Source organism: Leuresthes tenuis, unplaced genomic scaffold (assembly GCF_036924035.1).
Source record: "Leuresthes tenuis unplaced genomic scaffold, fLeuTen1.0.hap1 SCAF_4, whole genome shotgun sequence".
NCBI lineage: Eukaryota > Metazoa > Chordata > Actinopteri > Atheriniformes > Atherinopsidae > Leuresthes > Leuresthes tenuis.
Window position 1 is genome coordinate 11,309,122 of NW_027325358.1, and position 21,057 is coordinate 11,330,178.

Genomic DNA, 21,057 nt, shown 5'->3' on the forward strand with positions numbered 1-21,057 from the left:
AAAAGTTCTACTCAATGCATAACTGCATGGGCCTCTGACAAAATTAGCATTTTCTGGAAGCCAAGCATCTGGGCTTTGTGCATACACAGTGCTTCTATTTTGATACTCTGCTTATTATGAGCCTGAGGTCTACACTGGTGTTGCTTTGTCAGAAATTAGAAGCAGGAAAATTGAGGATGTGTGTGTGCCCATATGTGCATGTGTGTGTGTATAAGAAAATGTATGTTTTTGCAGTGTTATTACTCATCCCTGACTAAATACTAAATGTCCTCTAAGTCAGCAGGGTGTGCAATATAGGTGTGTATCTGAGTGGGTGGGTGTGTATATATATATATATATATATGGAAAAGACGCTGTTATAACACAAGCTGTTCTATGCAGATTTACTCTGCAGTTTCCATTTTGTGTGTGTGGATGTGTGTGTTTCACTGCGGTCTACTTGACCTCTTCTCCTCCTCATCCCTAGTCCTTCTGCCTTCAATACCATCAGCATACTTCACGCTGCTGCCGCCTACCCACACACTGTATATATAGGACACAACACACACATACACATACAATAATGGTATGACATGGAAGGGCAGCTTTTCTCTCTGTTGGTCACATCACCCTCAGTGATCCAAGGATATTTAGACCACCTGCCAACATGAATGCTGACTAACTAATTACCCACAAACTGAGGGCAAGGGAAAAAAGGAGGAATACGGACTGGTAGCAGGAAGAGGAATATGATTTAATAAAAGTAGAAGAAGAGCAGAGGATCAGACTGATGGAGAAGATTGGTACAAAGAAATGAAGAGAAATATGTAGAGATGAAAAACTGGCTCGTAGTCTACAAGAAAATATTTTAGATTTTCTAAAACTGAATCAATGAGGTGAATCAATCATTCACAAATTTATGCTGTAAACTATACTCAGATTTCAGGGCAGAAATCCAACTCGCTTTAGACTAATTTCCAGAAGTCTTTTTGTAGAATTAGATAAAACGAGAAGACAGTTTTATATGCACACATATATATATATATATAGTGGCATCATGAGATACATGACTGATTAAAGAATCCTTACTTGAGTTGTGATAAACACACACAAATGTCTGCTAGAATAAAATGGCAAAGTGATGACATTTTACATCCAAGCTGTCAAAGGTCAAGCCCACACAGACAAATACTGTTGTATAAGAGGACACACAGATAATTCTAGATTTGATCCTTATTTGTCCTGTCTTTCTCTGCACAGCTAAATTGATTATGTGTGTGCATGTGTGAGAGTGGGTGTACAGATATGTATTGTGTGTGCTTTTCTTGATAGTAACAGATGAAGTGTGGACAGCGATTCCCATTAACCTGCTATTTCACAGTCCACAAAGTGCAATAATTTCGGGCCGAAGAAACACACACACACACACACACACATAAAGATGCTCCTTTAACACACTGAAAAGGTGTAAGAGGTGATTGCTTTGACTACACCTGTAATCACACCACTTTATGGGGCCTCTGAGGCAGTCCAACACACACACAGAGAACACTATGATCTTTCCCTCTGGATACTGTCATTATATCACATTACATCTAATTTAAGTTATTAAAGACCAGATGCCTGATACCCTCCAGGTTGTGATGGCCATTATAAAAGTAAGTGTTATAGAACCTTGAAGTTTCAGGAGAGTGTGGATGCATGTGCCCTTTTTGTTTGGGCACAGGCATGGCTGAGAGGTTCATTACTTGTCTAACATATTGTGAGCACAGATTTATCCCTCTCTAAGTTACATTTTCTGCCTCTTCTGTCAGGCCATCAGTTAGCTCAAGTTACTTGTAGTTTCAGTGCCAGTCATAAGATAAAGACAGATTTAATGCCAATTTGAGCATTTTTTGTGTTTGTTTGGAATCCTCTTGCACCACCTGTGCTTGAGTAGCTTAGAGAGACTCATATTCTCAGAGAAAAGAAAGAAAGCAGCTTTGGAAAGAAAGAGAAAAAATCTGTAAGATATAGAGAGAAATGAGAAGGATGAGAGAGATGAAATGCGATGTTAGTGATTTTGCAAGGAGCCCTTGCACTGTACATGATGTCAGTCAGCAAAATTTCACATTCTGGGACGTCTTCCAAACCTAACATCCAGTCACTCTCTAGGGACACAGTACAAATATAACACATCAGTTTCCAACATGGTTTTGGCTTTGATAGGTTTTTCTTCTGGCATTGATCAAACATAAAGAATTTAAGTAGTTTTAAAACTTATTTTTTTTGGAGGAGAAATATTTATGACGATAAAAAAAAACACACATGGGCTAACAATATGATATGGGTTTCAAATATGGGAACTATGGATAGATAACCATCAACATCCCTTAAAGTTCTCCACTCCAACATCCTCAGTGAGGACATGAAGGGGATGTAACCAGCCAATGTTCCTTTTTTTTCCCTAACATTTTAGATGATGCCTAACACCACATAATCCCAATGGTAGATAGAAACATGTTACATACTTACTGAATAGAGAACTTTTGGTTACACTGGTTAACCGGGAAAGGGTTCAGAATTATTCCATACTTTTGGTCCAGCATCCATATTGGTCCAGCATGAAATACCATATGATATGAACTATGCAATATTTTACTCCAGTAGTGCACTTTCATAGGGACATCCTACCTTGCTGTCCCTTCTTTGGCTCAAGCTCATCCTTGCAGAAGTCTTGATTTTGTTCCTTTTGTAAAGACACCAAGCTGCAACTGGTTGGCACAAATTACAGAATTAAATTTTCAGTGTAATGATCAGAAAATCACGGAGTTTGGATAAATTGTTGAATTGTTTGTGGGACCCAAATACGTTAAACACATCCTTTCTCTTAACAGATTTTCTCAGCAGGGCGTTGCAGATCCATTCAAAGAAACATGACAGATGATAGATCAAACTTAGTATTTTCCAAGCCACCCGCCCAGCCCTGTGGAAATATGGGCTGTGAAAAACACTTAACACACATCCCAAATAAATCGACTGGACTCTTTCAATAAAACTGCAAATCCCAGTGGTCTCTGTCAAGAAAAGCATGCTGACTGTGGGGCACATTTCAAATTAAAAAATAGTCAATACAGTCAGATGAGAAAACACTTTTCTGCTTGATAGTAGAATTTCTTTCTAACAGCACTCCACAGAAACCAATTCTCAGCATGCTCCGGTTCCCCTGCTGTGCCACACAGCAACCAACCTTTAAAATCCAGAGGAATCATATTGCAGATCAGACCAAACAATGATAAAGTATAACATGAAAAACTGAATTAGCATGAAAACTATAATCTCATGTAGACATCAGAGTCACAAACGTATTACTCATTGTGCATATTCCTAACAAAAATAATTATTAAATATATCCAAAAACAGCTGAAACACTTGATACATTTTATAATCTTCTCATTGAATGTTAATCTTGTGGGGACACATATATATAATCAACTCTTCATATATCAAACAATAAACTTAATTTTTTACCTTTCCCCTTCAGCTCAATGTAACTTTGTATCACTTATTTTCAAAAGGCTCAGTAAAGGACATCTGATTCAGTGCAGAGCAAGCTGTTTTTTTGTTTTTTTTTTACTTTTTTTTCTCTTTTTTACTGCCCACTGTGTTTTCATTATTTTTCAAAGAAGACTCTTTGTTCTTTCTTTTTAATGATAGTTTTCACATTTGAGTGACTCTTTAAATACCAAGGACGTCCACATCTCCAATGATTTATCTTAACAGTAAAAATTAGGTATGGTATGAAAACATCTCATCAAAATCCAAATGGCATATCGCCTCTCAATCCAAAGCATCTCCACTACCATTGAGTAATAGTGCAGTACAAGCTTATTGAATTTAAAATTCAGTCATCAGAGCTAGGATGTCACACTTTCAAATAAGGATTAATTCCAAACGTAACCAGAAACTATTTGTGTGGAGCCAAGAAACTATGAAAAGAATTTTAAGCTCTGTAAATCAAAATAATCTCCTAAACAGTAAATCTGCTCCAAGCAATCATATTGAGATCTTTCTGTTGACAAAAGAATATTGCTTCTGTCACAACCAAAATCAAATTTAGTAGTAAAACTCTAGGATTTAAACATACATCAATAAAAGGAGCATAAATATCCTTGCTCTGCTGCTGTTGAACACGACCAGAATCCAGCTACTGCTGGCCACAAGCCTGTAGCACACTCCCCTGAGATACAGTGATAGGACATATATCAATTAAATACAAGTATTGCTGTCTTGCCGTTCTGGGGGGTTGGGTGTGTGCTGGGGGGGACTGGGGACTTCAGAGTTCTTGTGATCTCTCGGGTTGTAGGAGTCTGATTGGTCATTGTGAGGGAGCTGTGTATCTTGCTTAGTTAACGGCTTTGGTGACTTGCAGGTGGTGCTGACTTGCAGCAATAGGTGGGGTCACTGAGGGGCCCTGTGGTGATGGCTGCTGGCTCTGGGCTCCAGATGGCCAGACTGCTCTGGAGTGGGTTATGGTGTGAGGTCTGGGCCCTGTTGTCTGGGTTGCCTCGGGCACATCATAGTGTGGGTGGGTTGGTGTAGGCCTGACCGGTTGCTCTGGGGCCTCTGATGTGTCTGCAGGTTTTTTTTTTAGGGTTTTTTGGTGGGTGGTGGGTTGGAGTGTGGTGGTGGTGGTGGCGGTGCTCTCCCATACTGGAGGAAGTTTGGGGGGACCGGGGGATGATGGGTCTCAGACTCAGACTGCTGCAAATGATGATATGTTTACAGTAGTTTTTTTTATTTATTTTTTTTGCAGGAGTTGCGGGGGGCTCTGGGGTGGAGCAGGTGGATGCTTTTCTGGATGTGTACTGGCTACCTGGAAGCTGTCACTGCAGGCCCATGACCTGGTGGACATCGGGCAAATGTGTTTGGCATAACACACACTTCAGATTACAATTCTGCTTGCCATGATGCTGGACAGGACAAGGTGAAGAAGACAAAAATCCAATACAACTAAGGCCAAATAGTTAGTACATGAATGCACATAGTGAACACACAGAAGCACAGATAGTATGTTATGTTTGAATACTTGCAGAACATATACATCGATACGGTGATTAGAGAGTAAAAATAGATTTAACTAAAAATCCTGCAATATAAAACCACTAAAAATCATGCAAAATTAAGACACAAAGCTGACAAAAAGAAACTACTTTAGAATAATTCAAAATGACATCCGTTAGTTTTAGAAAGAAGCAGGGAGTCATGTTATGAAAATGGCCAAAATATTTCAGTCTGCTGTTCAGATAATTAAATTATCCAAATCAAAGTAAGAGACTGTTTGTTGTTTGTGGCATGTCAGTACTTGTTGAGTAGATTTATTCAGGATTTGTTCTGGATTTGCTGGTTGACCCACATAAAAAGCCAAGCGAATCAACTGGAATTATTGTTCCAACTGACTCCTGGGTAAATGTTAGCTTGAGCATTATCCACATGAAGACATTTTTTCCCCCAGTTGTTCTCACATTACTCCAACAGAACCGTTAAGTTTTTTAAAAATATCTTATATTATACTTTGATTAACTGTAAACACTGTGCATGGGACACTTTTTATCAAAAGTCATCTGTTTTGAAAGAGAACTGTAACTATGTCCCATCTATTTGTTCCATCAATTAGTCACTATCCATGTTTTCTGTGGTCTGAATGTGGCATGTCCTCATATTAATTTTCCTCATCTGCAAAGCCTATTCAGGATGACTCTGCTTCCACTTGCTATTTTATCAATCTTTACCAGTATGTCTGGAAGAATGAGCTGAAGTGCACACACACTATGGGATACAAAATACACACGCAGTATGTGTGCATAGTGCCATATTTTCGGAATTTTCAGTGTGACTCCTGACTCCCGACCACTGCTACCCTCTGAGCAGTTCATTTAAAGGACAGCAGGAAGTAAAAGTGATAGCACGGCACTGGGGACTGCCGCCACTGCCACTGACGCTGCATGCTACCTGATAGTTAGGTAGGAGGAGAAATTAAGGGCGAGAGAGACAGTGGAAAAGAACACAAAACAGGAGAATAAAGTGTGGGGGAAGTTAGTGCACAAATGAGATGAAAATATCATAGCATGCATGTTGCTTGAATAAGGATGTGTTTTTAGGAGTGGGCTTTAAAAGACTGACCGAGACTGTGTTGTAATGCAGCACAGTTGCTAATGTGAACAGCTTGGCAAAAGAGCACATGTTTTACTTGGTCAAACTACTGCTGCAATTCCACATCTGGTTGGTTGATGAATTGGAAATTGTACCATCTAACATTACTGGTTTAGAGCTGCTCTATAGTTAGAAATCCAGTTTTCAAGCTCATAGATCTATTATTCAAAATCAACTTTCTGCAATGTCTCATATGTACCTAAAAGTACATGTTGACTAATATCTCACCTTAATGTAAATGTTATGCATTCATTTTTTTCCAACAGATACTAAAACACGGCTAAGAAAGAGCTACACATTATCCCCACGATGAGTAGGTTGTTCACCTATATGATAAACCTCGGCACAAGAGAGTGTGTGAAGTGTGATACCTTGTAGGTAGAGTACATGCAAGTATGAATCATTTTCTTTTTCTTTTTTTTTTTTGTGGGGGGGCATCTTTAAAACAAAGCCAACAGGGTCCCTCTCTTCCCTCTTCTGCCAGTCAATCTACCAAGCTTGGATAAAATGTCGTCTGAATTATTTAGACTACATTTGCATAGTCCTTTTTTTAATCTTGTTGACTACTTAAAACCTTTACAGTACAATTCACATTCACACTTACAATCCTGCACAGTTGACCTTTTCTCTAAAACACCATGTGGGAACAAATTTCTGTACATATTTTTTTTTAATGTATCCTCATTTCAGTGTGTTTCCTGTATAAAGCCACGCACAGCTCTCTGACCACCTTTCAAATCCACCAAATTTTAATTTCCATCAATATTTCTTCATCTAATGCATTTCCTGACCATGCTTTTTACCAAAGTGTGACTCGATGATGATGAAGCCTCCCCAGGGTTTTCATTGTCCATTACCATCTGTCCCTGGTTTAGTTTTTGACCTGTATTCCTGCTATTTGATATATATTGTTCCACTGGTCAATAGGAGTAAATATCCTTGCGGAATAATAAGAAATAAATGAAAAAATACTCATTATACTATATGAAATCTAACACTGTGTGCCTTTTTATACACAAAGCTAGCTTTACAGTTGTACCAGTGGTGGTTTATATCAAGCTAAAACAAAGATTCACAAAGTCAATAAATATTATGATTCACATTCAAATGGAGCTTAAGAGAATATGTGTTTGAGTGGAGAAGGGAAAAAATGGAAAGGGGAGAAGGATGAAGGAAGGTATAGAACGTATAATGGGGACGTGGGAAAGCAGGATAAGTTAAGATGAATAAAAAGGGGGAAATAGGGAGGAAAGACGCATGAGAGAACGAGGAACGAGAAAGAAGAGTCTCTCCTCACCTACCACAACATCTGTGCCCTGTCAAAGATATTTAACTCGTGTTCCATGCACACACATGCACTGTTTTCAAATCTGTTTGAAATATATGATCCACCTGAAAAGGATACCTTCAAACTCATCAAACATATCACCCCTTCGTATCTTTTCTCTCCTGTTTTGTTCCCTCCTACCTCCCAGTCCTCGCATGTCCCTCAATTCTCAATGCAACGACCAGTTCTGATTAACATAAATGGAACACTTCCTCCATTTTGCTTTTTGCAGTCCCCATCAAGACTACTCTGAACAATGCTCCTTTATGTTTTTACCTCAATATATATGAATTATTTCCTTTTTTAAAATCAACCTTTCTTTCATCCCCTTCTCTATTACTGCGTTATTTCTCTTAGCTTGAGGGATTACTTCGATTTATTCTATTCCATTCATTTATGCTCTTGTGTAAAGACAAATCACAGTGCTCTCATAGCTTTATAAAGAATTGCCCATCCTCTATACAGAAAAACATATTTTCTGTATGTAAAGCAAATTCTACATATTTAGAAATGAAACTACTTTTGCTAATCTCTTTCATCTCCTGTTTCTCTTCCTGTCATTCAGTGTGTCCTATTTTCCCACCCATCATCCTTGCTTCTGTCAAATGGAGGAAGTCCACCAAAAATATGAGGAAAATATCCATCTTATCCATGAAAAATATCCATCCAACACAGGGTGGCAAATCGCTGATATCTCTTTCATATGCATGCCTCTACTCTGTAACATGATCACATTTTTTCCACTCAGCACTGCATGTGTCCATATTAGATCATCCTTCTTCAATGAAACTCAAATTTTCTCCAAAAGTCCACAATGTGCCTACTTATAATCTCTATCATTCTGTTTCACTTTTACTTGATCTTGTTTTGTCTGACTCTAATAGGGTGGACAGTGAGTTTTTAGTTTTTTTTCTGAGACTGGTCCAGATGATGGCTTGCCATAACATTTCCTAACCTACTTGTCTTGACATTACTCTCATACATGATTCACCTCTACATACTAGTAAGACGTGCTTATTACAGCTGTTTTTCTCTCAATATTCAGGGAAAATTGGCTCACTTTTTTTTCCAGCAAAAAGAGAGTCCAAAACAAACAACATTGGGAGCAGGTGATGTGACGGGTTTTGTAGCATTGACCTCCATAGGGCTTTTTGGCACCTCCACTCATTATATACAAGCAAGTAACTTTACATTAATGTGTACATATGTAATACGTCTTATTAACATTGTTAGCTTAGGCACTATCTTGTCTAATTTCAACTGCAACGTAAAAAAGTTCATAACACTCTATACCAGGGATGTCAAACTCCTGCTCTGGCTGCTGTCCTGCAGGTTTTAGATGCTTCCCTGCTTCAACGCACCTGATTCAGATCAATGCATCATTAGCAGGCTTATGCAGAACTTAACAATCTTTCGAAGAGATCCATTTAATCTGGATCAGGTGTGTTGAAGCATCTAAAACCTGCAGGACAGCGGCCCTCGAGGACCAGAGTTCGACATCCCTGGTCTATACTCTGAAGTCAAACCAGGGAGATTGAAACTAGAAAAATAGAGTTCTTTACATGACAGCAATGAAAACAGAGCTTTTTGAATACCTTCACCCTGGATGGACTGGGTGGAAATCAATGTGGCAGCCTTATATCCATGCATCCTTCAATCATCATACACCCTCTGTAGGGGCACATATGGGGAGACTAAGTAGCTTGATGATGGACACAGGTCATAACACTCTTTCTTTTCTCAACTGAAGAATATTTTTATATTTTTCTACAACCTTTATTCATTGTATTATATTTTGCAATGTAACACCAACCTCGCTCTCTTAATGTAATGACTCTCTCCACTCTTGTCCTAACAGTGAGAAATGCAATTGGTTTTCCAATTTTATGTCTCTTCGGTCTTATTCATGCCTCCCTGTCTTATTTTCCTTTCATCTCTCTCGTGATTTCTCTCATGCTTCTTCGTTTCCCTTTACCATTCACACATTTTGACTCTTCCCTCCCATTCCCTGCATTTCTGTGCCTTCTGCGTGTTAGATTTTCTGTAATACTTCCTGGGACTGATGTTTTTCCTTCCCTCTGCTAGAATTCACAACAATCTTCTCTCATGGCAGATCTTCCCACGCTTCTTCTCAGACAGATTTTTTTGTGTCTGTCTTCTTGTTTCTTATATCTACTTCTCAGAGCTTATTGCTTATGTTATGCTCCTCTTTACTTCCCTACTTAATTTCTTTTATTCTGGCTGCTAATCTCATCCCTAACTCTTCAAACAATTTCCCAGATTCCTCCTACCCTATCATCTTCCCCTTTCAATTTTGTGCGGATATTCCTTTCTTTCTTTCTTTCTTTCATGTTTACCGTTCCGTGCTTCAGTGTTTAGTGTGTTTTTGTTCCCTTCTCCCTTCCTCCTTTTCCATACTCGGCATTTCTTATCTTCATTCTTTTCTCCTCTTTTCTATCTCAGCTAGGAATGCTAGAGTAATTCACTTAACTCCACACCTTCCCTACCCACACTCTTACTTACTTTTCTTTGTATACTTAAACTCCACTGGGTCTATTCTCTGGTCTACTGTCTCTGCCTCTTTGCTGTTTTATTGCATTCCCATTCTGCCATTCCATGCACCAGCTAAACCAAGAATCTACTTCTCTCCAGTTCCTTACAGCTTCTTTTACATTCCCTGTTTGTTTGCTCTGTGAATTCACTCTGTGCTAAGACTGTCTCCTTACCAGGCTCTATATGACTTTCTCAAATCACGACTGTATTCTACTCTGTGTCAACCTTTCTCTATTTATCTTGTATCTTCTCGTTCCTTAAAAAGCAACTTTCAACCCACACTTAATCTTGGTCTTTTTCATTTATCAGCACTCAGAGTCAGCTATCTTGCATCTCCTCATGCTGCCTGTTTTTTAAAATTCACCAACTCCCTCTGCTCAATTTCCCACATCTCTCATGCCTTCCCTCATAACCCTTTCACACCATGTCACTTTCATTAAGAGTCAAATCACATAAAGAAAATACACGTCCCGACACATTCATCTGCACAAACATAAATCCACCAACTCAAAAAGTTGAGTGTTAAAGCATCCTCGACAACTCAAATATCACAGAACAAAACACTATACAATACTGCCATCTGCTGGAATTTTGCTAAAAACATCAGGGCTGTGTCTGTTCTCTGGAATGAAATGTGTTTCCCATGTGACAAAAGTCAGTGTTTACCCTGAAAAAGACCAGTTTAGGAGAAAAATTTAGTGCAAAAACTATTTCATAAGGCCCTTCAAAATTACTTTGTGTTTACGCTATCAATACAGCTGGTTGTAATATCTTTTTAAGGGACTTTTGTGGCCACACGGTCTCATATTCAAAACTTTCTCTCCTGACAAAGCCTGATATGAGCAACTTGTTATTGTTAACAACTTCATTTAACTGAACAGGAACAGTAACGTCATGGGGTTAAAAACACCTCTCATTTAAACCACAGGTGCAACATCAATGCTTATGTGCGCATATTTTGCTTTTCTACTCTGCTTGATTTTCCTATATATATATATATATATATATATATTATTTTTTTTTTTTTTAAATTAATAAAAAAAATTTACCTATTGTTTGTATATGTAGTATTCCTCTACCCTTATAAGTGTTTAACTAACAGATTGAGCCACTGGAAAACTCTATTATTTATTGTTGAAGAAACTAGATTGACAAAATAGTAAATAAGCAGACAAAATATGACAGTATTTGCATTTGAGAACTGCATACAGGCTGGAAACACAAACTTATAATACTATTATACTCCCTTATCCTCACAAGCTAGATAACTTCGCAGCTGCTTGCTTCTTTTGGAAAAAGATACATATCATAGCAGTAACACCAAGCTAATGCTGTATAGGTTCACACTATAAAACCAAACTGAAAAGCTCAGTAGAGCAACAGCTAACTAAAGCTGTCATTTATATGGTTTAGATAAAACTAACTTTCTTTAAAAGAAGATAACATGCTAAAGCGGAAACCTACCCATGAGAAGAACACGTACACTCTCACACCCTCAATTGTGGTCATTCGCAATGTGAATATACAATGTCTTGTGTGTGAGAAAATGTGTGCAAGTACAAGCTTGTAGATTTGGTGACCTGTTTAACATGAGGAAGGATATATATATATATATATAGAGAGAGAGAGAGTTTATAAAGTGAAAAACAATATAAGAATGCACACATTTTATAACAGCGGATAATAGAATTTAACTTGCATGATAAAAGAATGTGCAGCGCAGACCATAGACGTTATCAATTTAGCTCGTCAGTGATGGCCTGAAAGCAAATTATATATCTCATAAATAGAAGAGGCACAATGACGGTTTTAAAAGCACAAACCTGCACAAATGGAGCACTAAAAAAGTAGACCTCTCTGGTTTGTTTTGGAACACCATGGGGGGGGGGATGGTGACCTTTGGATGACCTAAAAAATCATTCTTAATATCTCAGAAATGAAAGCAGCACAAACAACAATTTTAACGGCACAAACCTGCAGAAACAGACCATTAACCATTCAATCTATTTGCTGGAATTTTTTACGCGGGTGGGGTGTCAGCTTCACTCAGCTTGAAGAACAATGCATCAAATGTATGATACCGAAGATGTGCGCTTCACACAAGGCACATGCGCGCGACGTAACCTTGGCGTTTACATCTAGCTCAGAGTCAGAGATCATACAAAAAGATGAATAAGACTAATAATAATAACCAATAATAAAGGTTGATCGCAAGGCTCGAGTCGAAGTCAAGTCTGAAGTCTTTTGAGATCAATGCCTCATTTGTTGGTTTGTGTGCAGAATTGAACAATCTTTCGAAGAGAGCTATTTAATCTGAATCAGGTGTGTTGCAGTAGGGAAGCATCTAAAACCTGCAGGACAGCAGCCCTCGAGGACTGGAGTTTGACATCCCTGGTTTAGTGAAACTTAAGTGCAACTCGAGAACAAGTCGCAATCCGAGTCCCCAGCTCTGTGGTGAATGGAACAGGACTTTGAATTTCATCCATTGAAACATAATCTGTCTGACTGTGGATCGATGAAATATGAACTTCGTTGTTGTGGCTTTTATCAACGTAATGACCATCAAGGACTGTTTTCCAGTCCTCAGAAGTATCCTGTTGTTGTGTGATCTTCCAAAAATATATTTATGGAGAATTAGAGAATATTAAAGGACTTTTCTGAAGTACCACCATTGCACGACATGTTGGTTTTGTGTCTGTCTGCACAGCTGCTGTTTGTGGGCTCTAACAGGAAGCACACTTTTTTATTCTTCACAAGAGATGTTTCACACATCATGCATCATCAACACGTTGCATTGTGTATATACTCATTTTAATAATCTTAGTTTGAGTCTAGACTATGATCAATTTTAGGACCATTTCATCCCTATCTTATGATGCGACTATTGCTTGGTTTTTAAAACAGGAATATTTGTAATCTTCTTCGTTTTAGACAGTGAGAAGCACTGCTCACTGACGCTCTTTAACAAGGCCCACAAGCTCTTTGTTTTGTAATGTTGTAATGTTAACTCTAATAACAGTTCAGCCTTTACCTTGATATACATGTTTTGGTTTTAGTAGCCAGACACTGACATACTAAAGGTGTCATTTATATGGTTTAGATAATCCTAACTTTCTTTAAAAGAAGATAACGTGCTTAAGCAGAAACCCACAGTCTGAATAACAAGTACACTCACACCCTCAATTGTGGTCATTCACAATATGAATATGCAATGTGTGTGTGGGAAAATGTGTGCAAGTACAAGCTTGTAGATTTGGTGACCTGTTTAACATGAGGAAGGATATATATATATATATATATATAGAGAGAGAGAGAGGTCCCGGCCTGTTACATTTATCTTTTCCGAGCAGCGCAAAACACTTCACTCAACAGGACCCTGGTATGTTGACATTTCAAAACCCTTCCTGATTTTTGAAAATCTGAGATATGATTCAAAATTATTATTACTATTAATAAAAGGGGAGGGGTGGGGCTTTTAAAAAGTTGTTGTATAGTTACACAATGCTAGTGACTACTATACTATATGTGCACAAATATATGTTAACTGATATCCAAAACCTTTTGTGTATGTTTTTAAATTCAGAATCAGTTGGCAGAACTGCAGAGATGAAGGCTAACATCCTGGTTTTTGCTTTGCTTCGTTTGCTGTTTTGCTGCATGCATACCTTTGGCTCCAACAAGGTGAGTGGGGCATTGTTCAGATGGTGCTACAAAGTATACTCATCACATCTTGACAAAAAATAAATAAATTTTAGTTTAGAGATCAAGCATGTGAGCCTTAATAAATCCCTCTTGAAATTTACATTTACAAGCTGCATCCTCACAGCGCTTTGTTCTTAAATCACAGAAAATCAGTTCTCTTTTGGCTCATTTTGATCGGAATACTAATGAAATATTGTCTTACAATTATAATTTGTTGTAAATTACTATCATCGCTGATGACCACTGAAATCTACAGCACTTTAACGGTCACAATGTTGTTGCTTCAAAAGTATTTCTGCGCTTTTTTTTCTTTGAATAGATTTTTATGTTATATTCACTCTATGATGGGTAATACATTAGGATAATTTGAGTGTTTTTTGTATGTATGGAAAATAATTGATCATTATAACACAAACTAGAAGTGTAGTGTCACTTGCGGTCATGAGTCAGAATTCCAGTCAAATTCCACAAGCATCCAGGAAAAGTATCAGAGTAGGACTGAAGAGTGACCAGCGAAGCAAGCATAGCAGGATATTCAATATTACTCAGCATATGAGCAACAGTATCATACAAATAAATTGAGGGAAGTGATTGCGCTCAAGAAATAATGTCCCGATTAGTAATATCACCAGTATGTGAAACAAGATAATCAGTACAAATAAAGTACAGTGTACCTATTGAAGAACTGCTTGTATCCAACATTAAAGCAAATGCATTTTTCTAACAGCTAACTTTTCAGATTAGGATTTTACACAAAACAGTTCTGACCAGCAGCAACATTTAAAAACTAATTACCAGTTAACAGCATATTCATGCCTTGCTGAGAATAATCCAGTTATTCAGTAATGTCATTTGATTTGAGGCAAGAACATTTTGCTATTGATGTTGAAATTCTAAAACGTTGTAAAGGCTGTTTTTTGCCTGCATATGAACATATAATGCTGAACTGTCTGAACAGTTCTTCCAAAGGTAGAAAACAGTACAAACTGCATTTAGTTCTTGACTTTTTGTCTAAACTTTTTTTGCTCCCTTTCTAGATCAGTCGCATCTTCCCTTCTCGAGATGATTCATTTCCACTGAACATGGCAGACAATTCTGTTGATGACATGTACTCTACCTGCAGTAAAAAGATGGAAAAGATTGTCAAGGAAAAGTACTTCAAAAATGAATTGAAGAATGAAGTATTTAGAAATGCATGGGCAAATGCAAAGAATTGTTCAAACAGGAACAAAAAAACAAAAAAAGACGATAAGGCATTAACTGATAATCACATGCATGCAATTTGTGTTTATACATCTGGTTATAAGGGGTTTTATGAGAAATTTACTGAAGCAGTCAGGACCAACAGAACAACCTATGACACCTTCTTCCCATACCACTCCTTACATTTCTGGCTCACAAGGGCAGTACAGATCCTCAAGGAAAAGTGTTTCACAACTTACCGCAGGACCAAAGCCAAGTTTACTGGAAAGGTCAATCAAACTATTCGGTTTGGGTCTTTTACCTCAACATCTAAATTATCAAATCTGACACATTTTGGTGAAAAGACCTGCTTTAAAATTAATACTTGTTCAGGTGCATACTTGAAAGAATACCCACATCTTAGAGATAGAGAGCAAGAGGTGCTCATTCCACCCTATGAGAAGTTCAAAATAACTGTGAAAAGTAAATCTAGAAAAATCCTTGACTGTGAGATGGTCTATGTTCTGAAGAGTGCAGGAGACAAAAGCAATTTAGACTGCCATGTTGCAAAATAAATCAAATTTCAGTGTGTCCTCGTCAACTGAAGGATAAAGTGAAATTTTACTCATTAAATTATATGCAAATAATAATTTTCTAACTTCAATCTTTTAGCATAACAAGGTCACTGTATTGTGCTTACACCCCTGGTTCATAGCTGGGTGCAAACTATTGCTGGCAATAAATCCAGCATTTGTGGGATTACTATTGTGATGATTACTGTCAATGTAACCCATTGCTTTAAATGGGACTGTACTACATTGGTTATGCAAGATGTACCTGATAAACTAGTTACTATAGTCTAATAAAGGTGTAGATGTCATGGAAATAAGCTAAAGAAAAAATGTGTGGCATATCAAGGACAAATTGTTTTCGGAGATGCTGTTTTTTTAATGCATCAATATTAAATGCAACAAAGCCATTTACACGGTTTTGGGTGTGTATATGTTCACATGATTTTATTGTATGAATAAAACTGTAAGAAAGAGTGACAGGTGTTATAGAGGATTGGCTCTAATAAGCAAGAAAAGCACGAAGGGAATAAACTATTTCTTGAAAACTGACTTCTGGATATGATGTGCAACAACCTGGAACAAATTATCAAATCTGAAAGTAGAAGTTAGTGGCTTCACACAGGAAGTTAGGGTACTTTTACCAGACAAAACCCCCTAGCTTCACAGAAATGACAGATGTCTGCAAACAAACTGACAGCTCAACACATTTATCAGCAAGAACACCATTTTGTTGATTTGTCATATGTAGTACATATGTATGGGCCTGTAACATTGGGTAATGTTGGGTTGGGACGACACTAACAATGTATTGCACTGCTGGGGAGAGCTCAGAGTAAAAAAAAAAGAATGACAAACAGGTGCAGAGTTTGCTTCATTATTGATTTGTAAGTATAAACTGAGGAGCTCTGTTGCATTTACTGTGTTCTGACGGTAAACATACGGGTTTATAATCATTAAAAGAATAAAGCCAAACATTTCTCCTTCCACTGTGTGTAGACTGTAAATCAGAGGAGGTTGAAGCTATGATTGATTCCTATAATAACCCATGTTTATATAATCCAAACGTTTACATCAGTGCTCTGTATCATACCTAATGGGAAATACACATGTTGATATGTGTTGATATGTGTTATGTTATTCATCAGATTTAATCTCTGCCTCACAGATGAAGCCATCTCAATTCCATGTCAAACTTTCAAAAAAGGTTCTTATGTAAACAATATTTGGTCAGTTTTTGCAAACTCAAACCAAAGTCTTGAAGTTTGCACATGCACTGATTTCACACGCACTCAGCATTCACATGCTTCAAAAATCCAAAGCAGAGGACGCAAACAGTACAGATCAACTAAAGCATTTTTATTTACTTTCTACGCTTTATTGTGAGATGAAGAAACAGACTGAGATATGATTTTAGAAGCTGATCCTACAGGCTGAATTTAGAATTCAGGGTCACTACACACAAAAAAACTTTTGCTTGAAAGCAAAACCACATCTAAACAAACCAAAGCATGATGTCAGCTTCCAGTCTCTATTCAGCTTTGATGTGAAGGGATAGAACTTATCTTAGTTCTTCCCTGCATAGTTCACAGTCTCCTTAAGCATTTCTTCTACCTTTGGTTTGGAATCTTACTCAACAGGACTGCATACCCTGAGCAGTTCACTTCACAGGGAACTACTGGGCTGTTTGAACACACCTAGCATATGTTACAATCAACGTTGGAAGACCATTTCCACTGTTGTTTATCAAACAACAAATTGTGAAAGAACTTACTCTGTAGATACTTTACGTACTTGTTTTATCATTACATGGTACTGAATGGAACTGTGGATATGCAAGTTTCTGGGATAATAAAAAGAGAAAGTTAAAGTTAATGTACACCTGCTCTTCTGACAACATATCACGGTGTTAATTTATTTTATTTTACATTTTCTATACCTGCCTAATATAATTCAGGGTCATGGTGGATACCACACGTTTCCAGGTGTGTATTACGCTTCCAGATGTTCGCTTTCAAGTAAATTATCAAAAAATTTAATGGAAATAGCTACTTGGTCAATTTACAGCCCAGATTTAAGGTTAATACATCAAAACTGTCACACAAGTATCCAGGTAAGGTGGCTAGATAAGAATGCGGAGCAGTTGTCTGCCAATTAAAAGGTCATTGGTTTGATTCCCAGCTGATTCCCACATGTTGAATTGTCTTTGGGCAAGACACTGAACCCTATGTTGCCTTCTACGCATTCATCAGTGTGAATGTGTGTGAAAAGGAAAAAGGAAAAAAAAGCACAGTGTTTCCTGTAAGACTATAGACTAAGAAGTGCTGTATAAATGTGTGTATGAAAGGGTTAATGTGGCTTGTACTGTAAAAACCCTTTGAGTGCTCAGCTAGATTAGAAAAGAATTATATAAATCCATTCCATTTACCATTTATGCCCTTGGATGTTTCGCTTAAAGTAATATTACCATGAAATGAAATGGATACAGTTTGCAGCCCTGGTCCGTGATTATTACATGGAAACAACCACTCAGTCAATTCTTGTTCCTCTCGATGGTAGGTTAATGTAATTTTTATGATGAAATTAGAAATTTTCCATTTTTGACAATTACTACCTCAGTGTTGTTTACTTACTTACTGATATATATAAATAATAATATAATATATATAAATGCCTGGTTACTACTTTGGCAGATATGTAATGATTACCAAATAATTACCTCTTTTTCATCACACTGTTACCCCAATTATCAATTAAACAATTAAATCATAAAACTTGATTTGAATATTAAGAGTTTTAATACAGTCTTGTGGAAAATGTAACCTGACAATATTTCTGAATGATCTTACCTGATATTTCGATGTTGGTTGTTTTCCTGATTTCCTTATTTCACTATATTATTTTACACTACAAATATATGAATACAAATTTAAAGTTACATTTGAGTTTATTCGCATTTAGTTGCATTTGAGATATCATACATTAACATGCTCTAAATTAGGTATCTTATTTTGCTCTTTGTTTTCCTGTGATCAATTTGAATTTATTTTTAAAAAGAAAATAAATCTATGAAATCTAGATCAGATTGTTATGGCTACAGTGATACTAATTAATATCAAGCAAGATGGGGATAAATTAAGGAGCCAGAGAAGGTGTTCAGGCCCTCAGCATTCCCACATAGCTGCCTGCCGCTCAGTAGCTCTATGTACACCTGGCCTCCCTGCTGCAATGGCAGCAGTATTGTCTGTGAACTACTGTCCTCTAAATCCTCTCTGTTGTCCTCCCAAGTTGAGGCCATCACCTCTCCGTTTCTCACGAGTTGTACTTTGTAGTACATTCTGTCACCTGCTTTTTCCAACTTGGAGTAGACCGAGAATGAGAAGGAGTAAAGTCCGGAACAAGGAGCTGTGAATATACCTAAAAGAATAGCATTTTTTAACTGTTATTTTCAAAATTTGTTCTCAGATCATCTTTAAGATGCATTTTAATGTCAGCATTTAAAATGGTGGCTTAACTGTTTGTGTCACTTACCCAGAGTAGGGTTATATCCACTACCTCGGTTGAGGCTGATGATATCATAAGCAATGGGACTATTTCTAGTAAAAGGTCCAATGCAGTTGGCTCTTTGGCTCAAGGACACTGTGAATGCAACCCCCGTCCCTCCTGAGACAAAGGCAGGTCACCAGGAGAAAGAAAATAGAAAAGCTTTAAATGTTAGGTACTGAGGACTTTATATAAATTTTAAGTGAAAAAGACAGGAAAAAAACATTTTGAGCTTAATTCTTGTTCTAAGTAGAAAAAAATACCTCAAAAAAGCAAGAAACAAAAGCAAAAGAAAACAGGCTTGGCCTCACAACATATAAATCCCTTAGATCAAAGAAAAAAAATGAGGACATAGTGGAGGACCCAAGGGAATTACTGTGCCCTGATTCTCTGGCCATGGCAATATTAGACCCTGACGACAAATGCTTCGAAGTTATTCACAAGTGGTTGATTAAGAATAATTTAATAGAGGGCTGGAACAGAGATAGGTAAAAGTCACAAGACTTATAGTCATAAAACCTATGTTAAAAACAGTTTAGGTTAGTTCTCCTTATTTCACTTCTGGTTTTCTGTTTCCTTTTCCCTTACTGTTTACTCCCAGTTTCACTCTTTCACTCTCTCTTTGGTAATTGTCAGCCATCAAATGTGCTTATTTGGTTTAGGAAATTACTGTTGTTTAGTTTTGTGTATGGTGCTTCACAATATTAATCCAGCACATTAATTGATGATGTGAAATACACTGCAATACTGCATCAATCTGCTACTCTGAAATTCTATACTTAAAGTCTTGGTCTGCCTTAATGGCAGCTTAGTTGACTAATCTGTCCAGAGTAGGTCCACTGGATGCTGGTTGAGGCAGATCCAGGATGCTGAGGGTTTTCAGAGATTTTCCAGAGAAGAAAGAAAATGTGAATAAATCATAACGTGCTCTAAGAGTCTGGACAGCCACACACAAAATTGAAAGTGACATTGCAATTGGATCTCATGTCTCTTGAATAGCCCTGTCAGGTCAGACAGTTTTGTCGGCATCCAATGTTATTTGGGCAATTCCATAATCAAATAACAGACTAAAAGCTGCACAGTTTCTTAATTAGAAGCTATTAAACAAATGTAGACTTTTTAATGGCATATTTTAAAACGTTGCCCAGTACCTATGACTTCAAGGATGCTATCATCCAGCTGTGACATGCTGTTCCACAGGTCAATCATTCTCACAGAGATCTGATCCTCCACTTCTTGGAGCTCAGGGGCTCCACAGCAGCAGCCTCGTTGATGCTTAAATGCACATTCACAGTCCCACTTTCTGCATGGCAACTCCCCCTCCCACGCAACTGTGAATGCAGAAAAAAAGGAGTGTGTTTTGAAATAAGATGCTATTTTGGGAGGCAAAGGGAGTGAGGAAAACTAAATACACTGGGACAAATATATGACTCCAATCATGATACTTCAAGGCTCTATAAATTTCTATATCAACATTTATACAACACACTTTACACAAAAAAGCCACAAGGTTCTGTGGATTTGATATAGTGTACAAGAGATAAAAAAAACTATATCAAACTATATATGCAATAAATCAAAACATGTTGCAAATCTTTACAGATTAATTTGGGCTAAATTTGGTGTTTCATAGACATATGACGAAAAACATTTTCACTCTTGGTTATAATGGGGACATATTTATCTATTTGTCTTTCTTTGTGTGGCTGTTAAAGAACTTTTGTCACCGTCCTGCCATTTGTCAACTCTCCAAATGCTCAAATGTTTTGTTCAAACAATACTCAAATAACAGTCTAATTTACCTGCTGCTGCTTGTAGGGTGCTGATGGCAGTTTTGGCTCTCACGCCCCACAGAAAGCCCAAGACAAACAAAGTGCCAGCCATAGCTCTCATCTCACGACTCAAGGTAAAGTCTGTAAATAGAGGATTTATTTCCCAATGCCAAAAAGCAGATGATAAGACTAAAACTGCACATTTTTTACAACAGCCATACAGACAAAAACCCAAAAT

At 37.4% G+C, this 21,057-nt stretch overlaps 2 protein-coding genes across 2 annotated transcripts; one reads left to right on the forward strand and one right to left on the reverse strand.

Moving 5' to 3' along the window:
• The first annotated feature begins 13,371 nt into the window (after nucleotides 1-13,371).
• LOC140305623 (T-cell ecto-ADP-ribosyltransferase 2-like) lies at nucleotides 13,372-15,649 on the forward strand. Its single transcript, XM_072384570.1, has 3 exons — nucleotides 13,372-13,430; nucleotides 13,635-13,732; nucleotides 14,791-15,649. Exons 2-3 carry the CDS (start codon nucleotides 13,658-13,660, stop codon nucleotides 15,508-15,510), a joined length of 795 nt encoding a protein of 264 aa, XP_072240671.1. The 5' UTR covers nucleotides 13,372-13,430; nucleotides 13,635-13,657; the 3' UTR covers nucleotides 15,511-15,649.
• A 2,970-nt stretch (nucleotides 15,650-18,619) lies between these two features.
• cbln18 (cerebellin 18) lies at nucleotides 18,620-20,931 on the reverse strand. The gene is made up of 4 exons (XM_072383956.1): nucleotides 20,850-20,931; nucleotides 20,199-20,378; nucleotides 19,036-19,167; nucleotides 18,620-18,921 (listed from the first exon to the last, which is right to left on the reverse strand). Exons 1-4 carry the CDS (start codon nucleotides 20,929-20,931, stop codon nucleotides 18,620-18,622), a joined length of 696 nt encoding a protein of 231 aa, XP_072240057.1.
• Nucleotides 20,932-21,057: the final 126 nt, after the last annotated feature.

What these genes read in the sequence shown, in the direction of transcription:
- LOC140305623 (XM_072384570.1), top strand. Translation starts at nt 13,658, where the DNA reads ATGAAGGCTAACATCCTGGTTTTTGCTTTGCTTCGTTTGCTGTTTTGC. An exon ending in ATACCTTTGGCTCCAACAAG is followed by an intron (nt 13,733 to 14,790) that starts GTGAGTGGGGCA and finishes CTCCCTTTCTAG; the next exon opens with ATCAGTCGCATCTTCCCTTC.
- cbln18 (XM_072383956.1), bottom strand. Translation starts at nt 20,931, where the DNA reads ATGGCTGGCACTTTGTTTGTCTTGGGCTTTCTGTGGGGCGTGAGAGCC. An exon ending in CACCCTACAAGCAGCAGCAG is followed by an intron (nt 20,379 to 20,849) that starts GTAAATTAGACT and finishes CTGCATTCACAG; the next exon opens with TTGCGTGGGAGGGGGAGTTG. An exon ending in TGGATATAACCCTACTCTGG is followed by an intron (nt 18,922 to 19,035) that starts GTAAGTGACACA and finishes CTATTCTTTTAG; the next exon opens with GTATATTCACAGCTCCTTGT.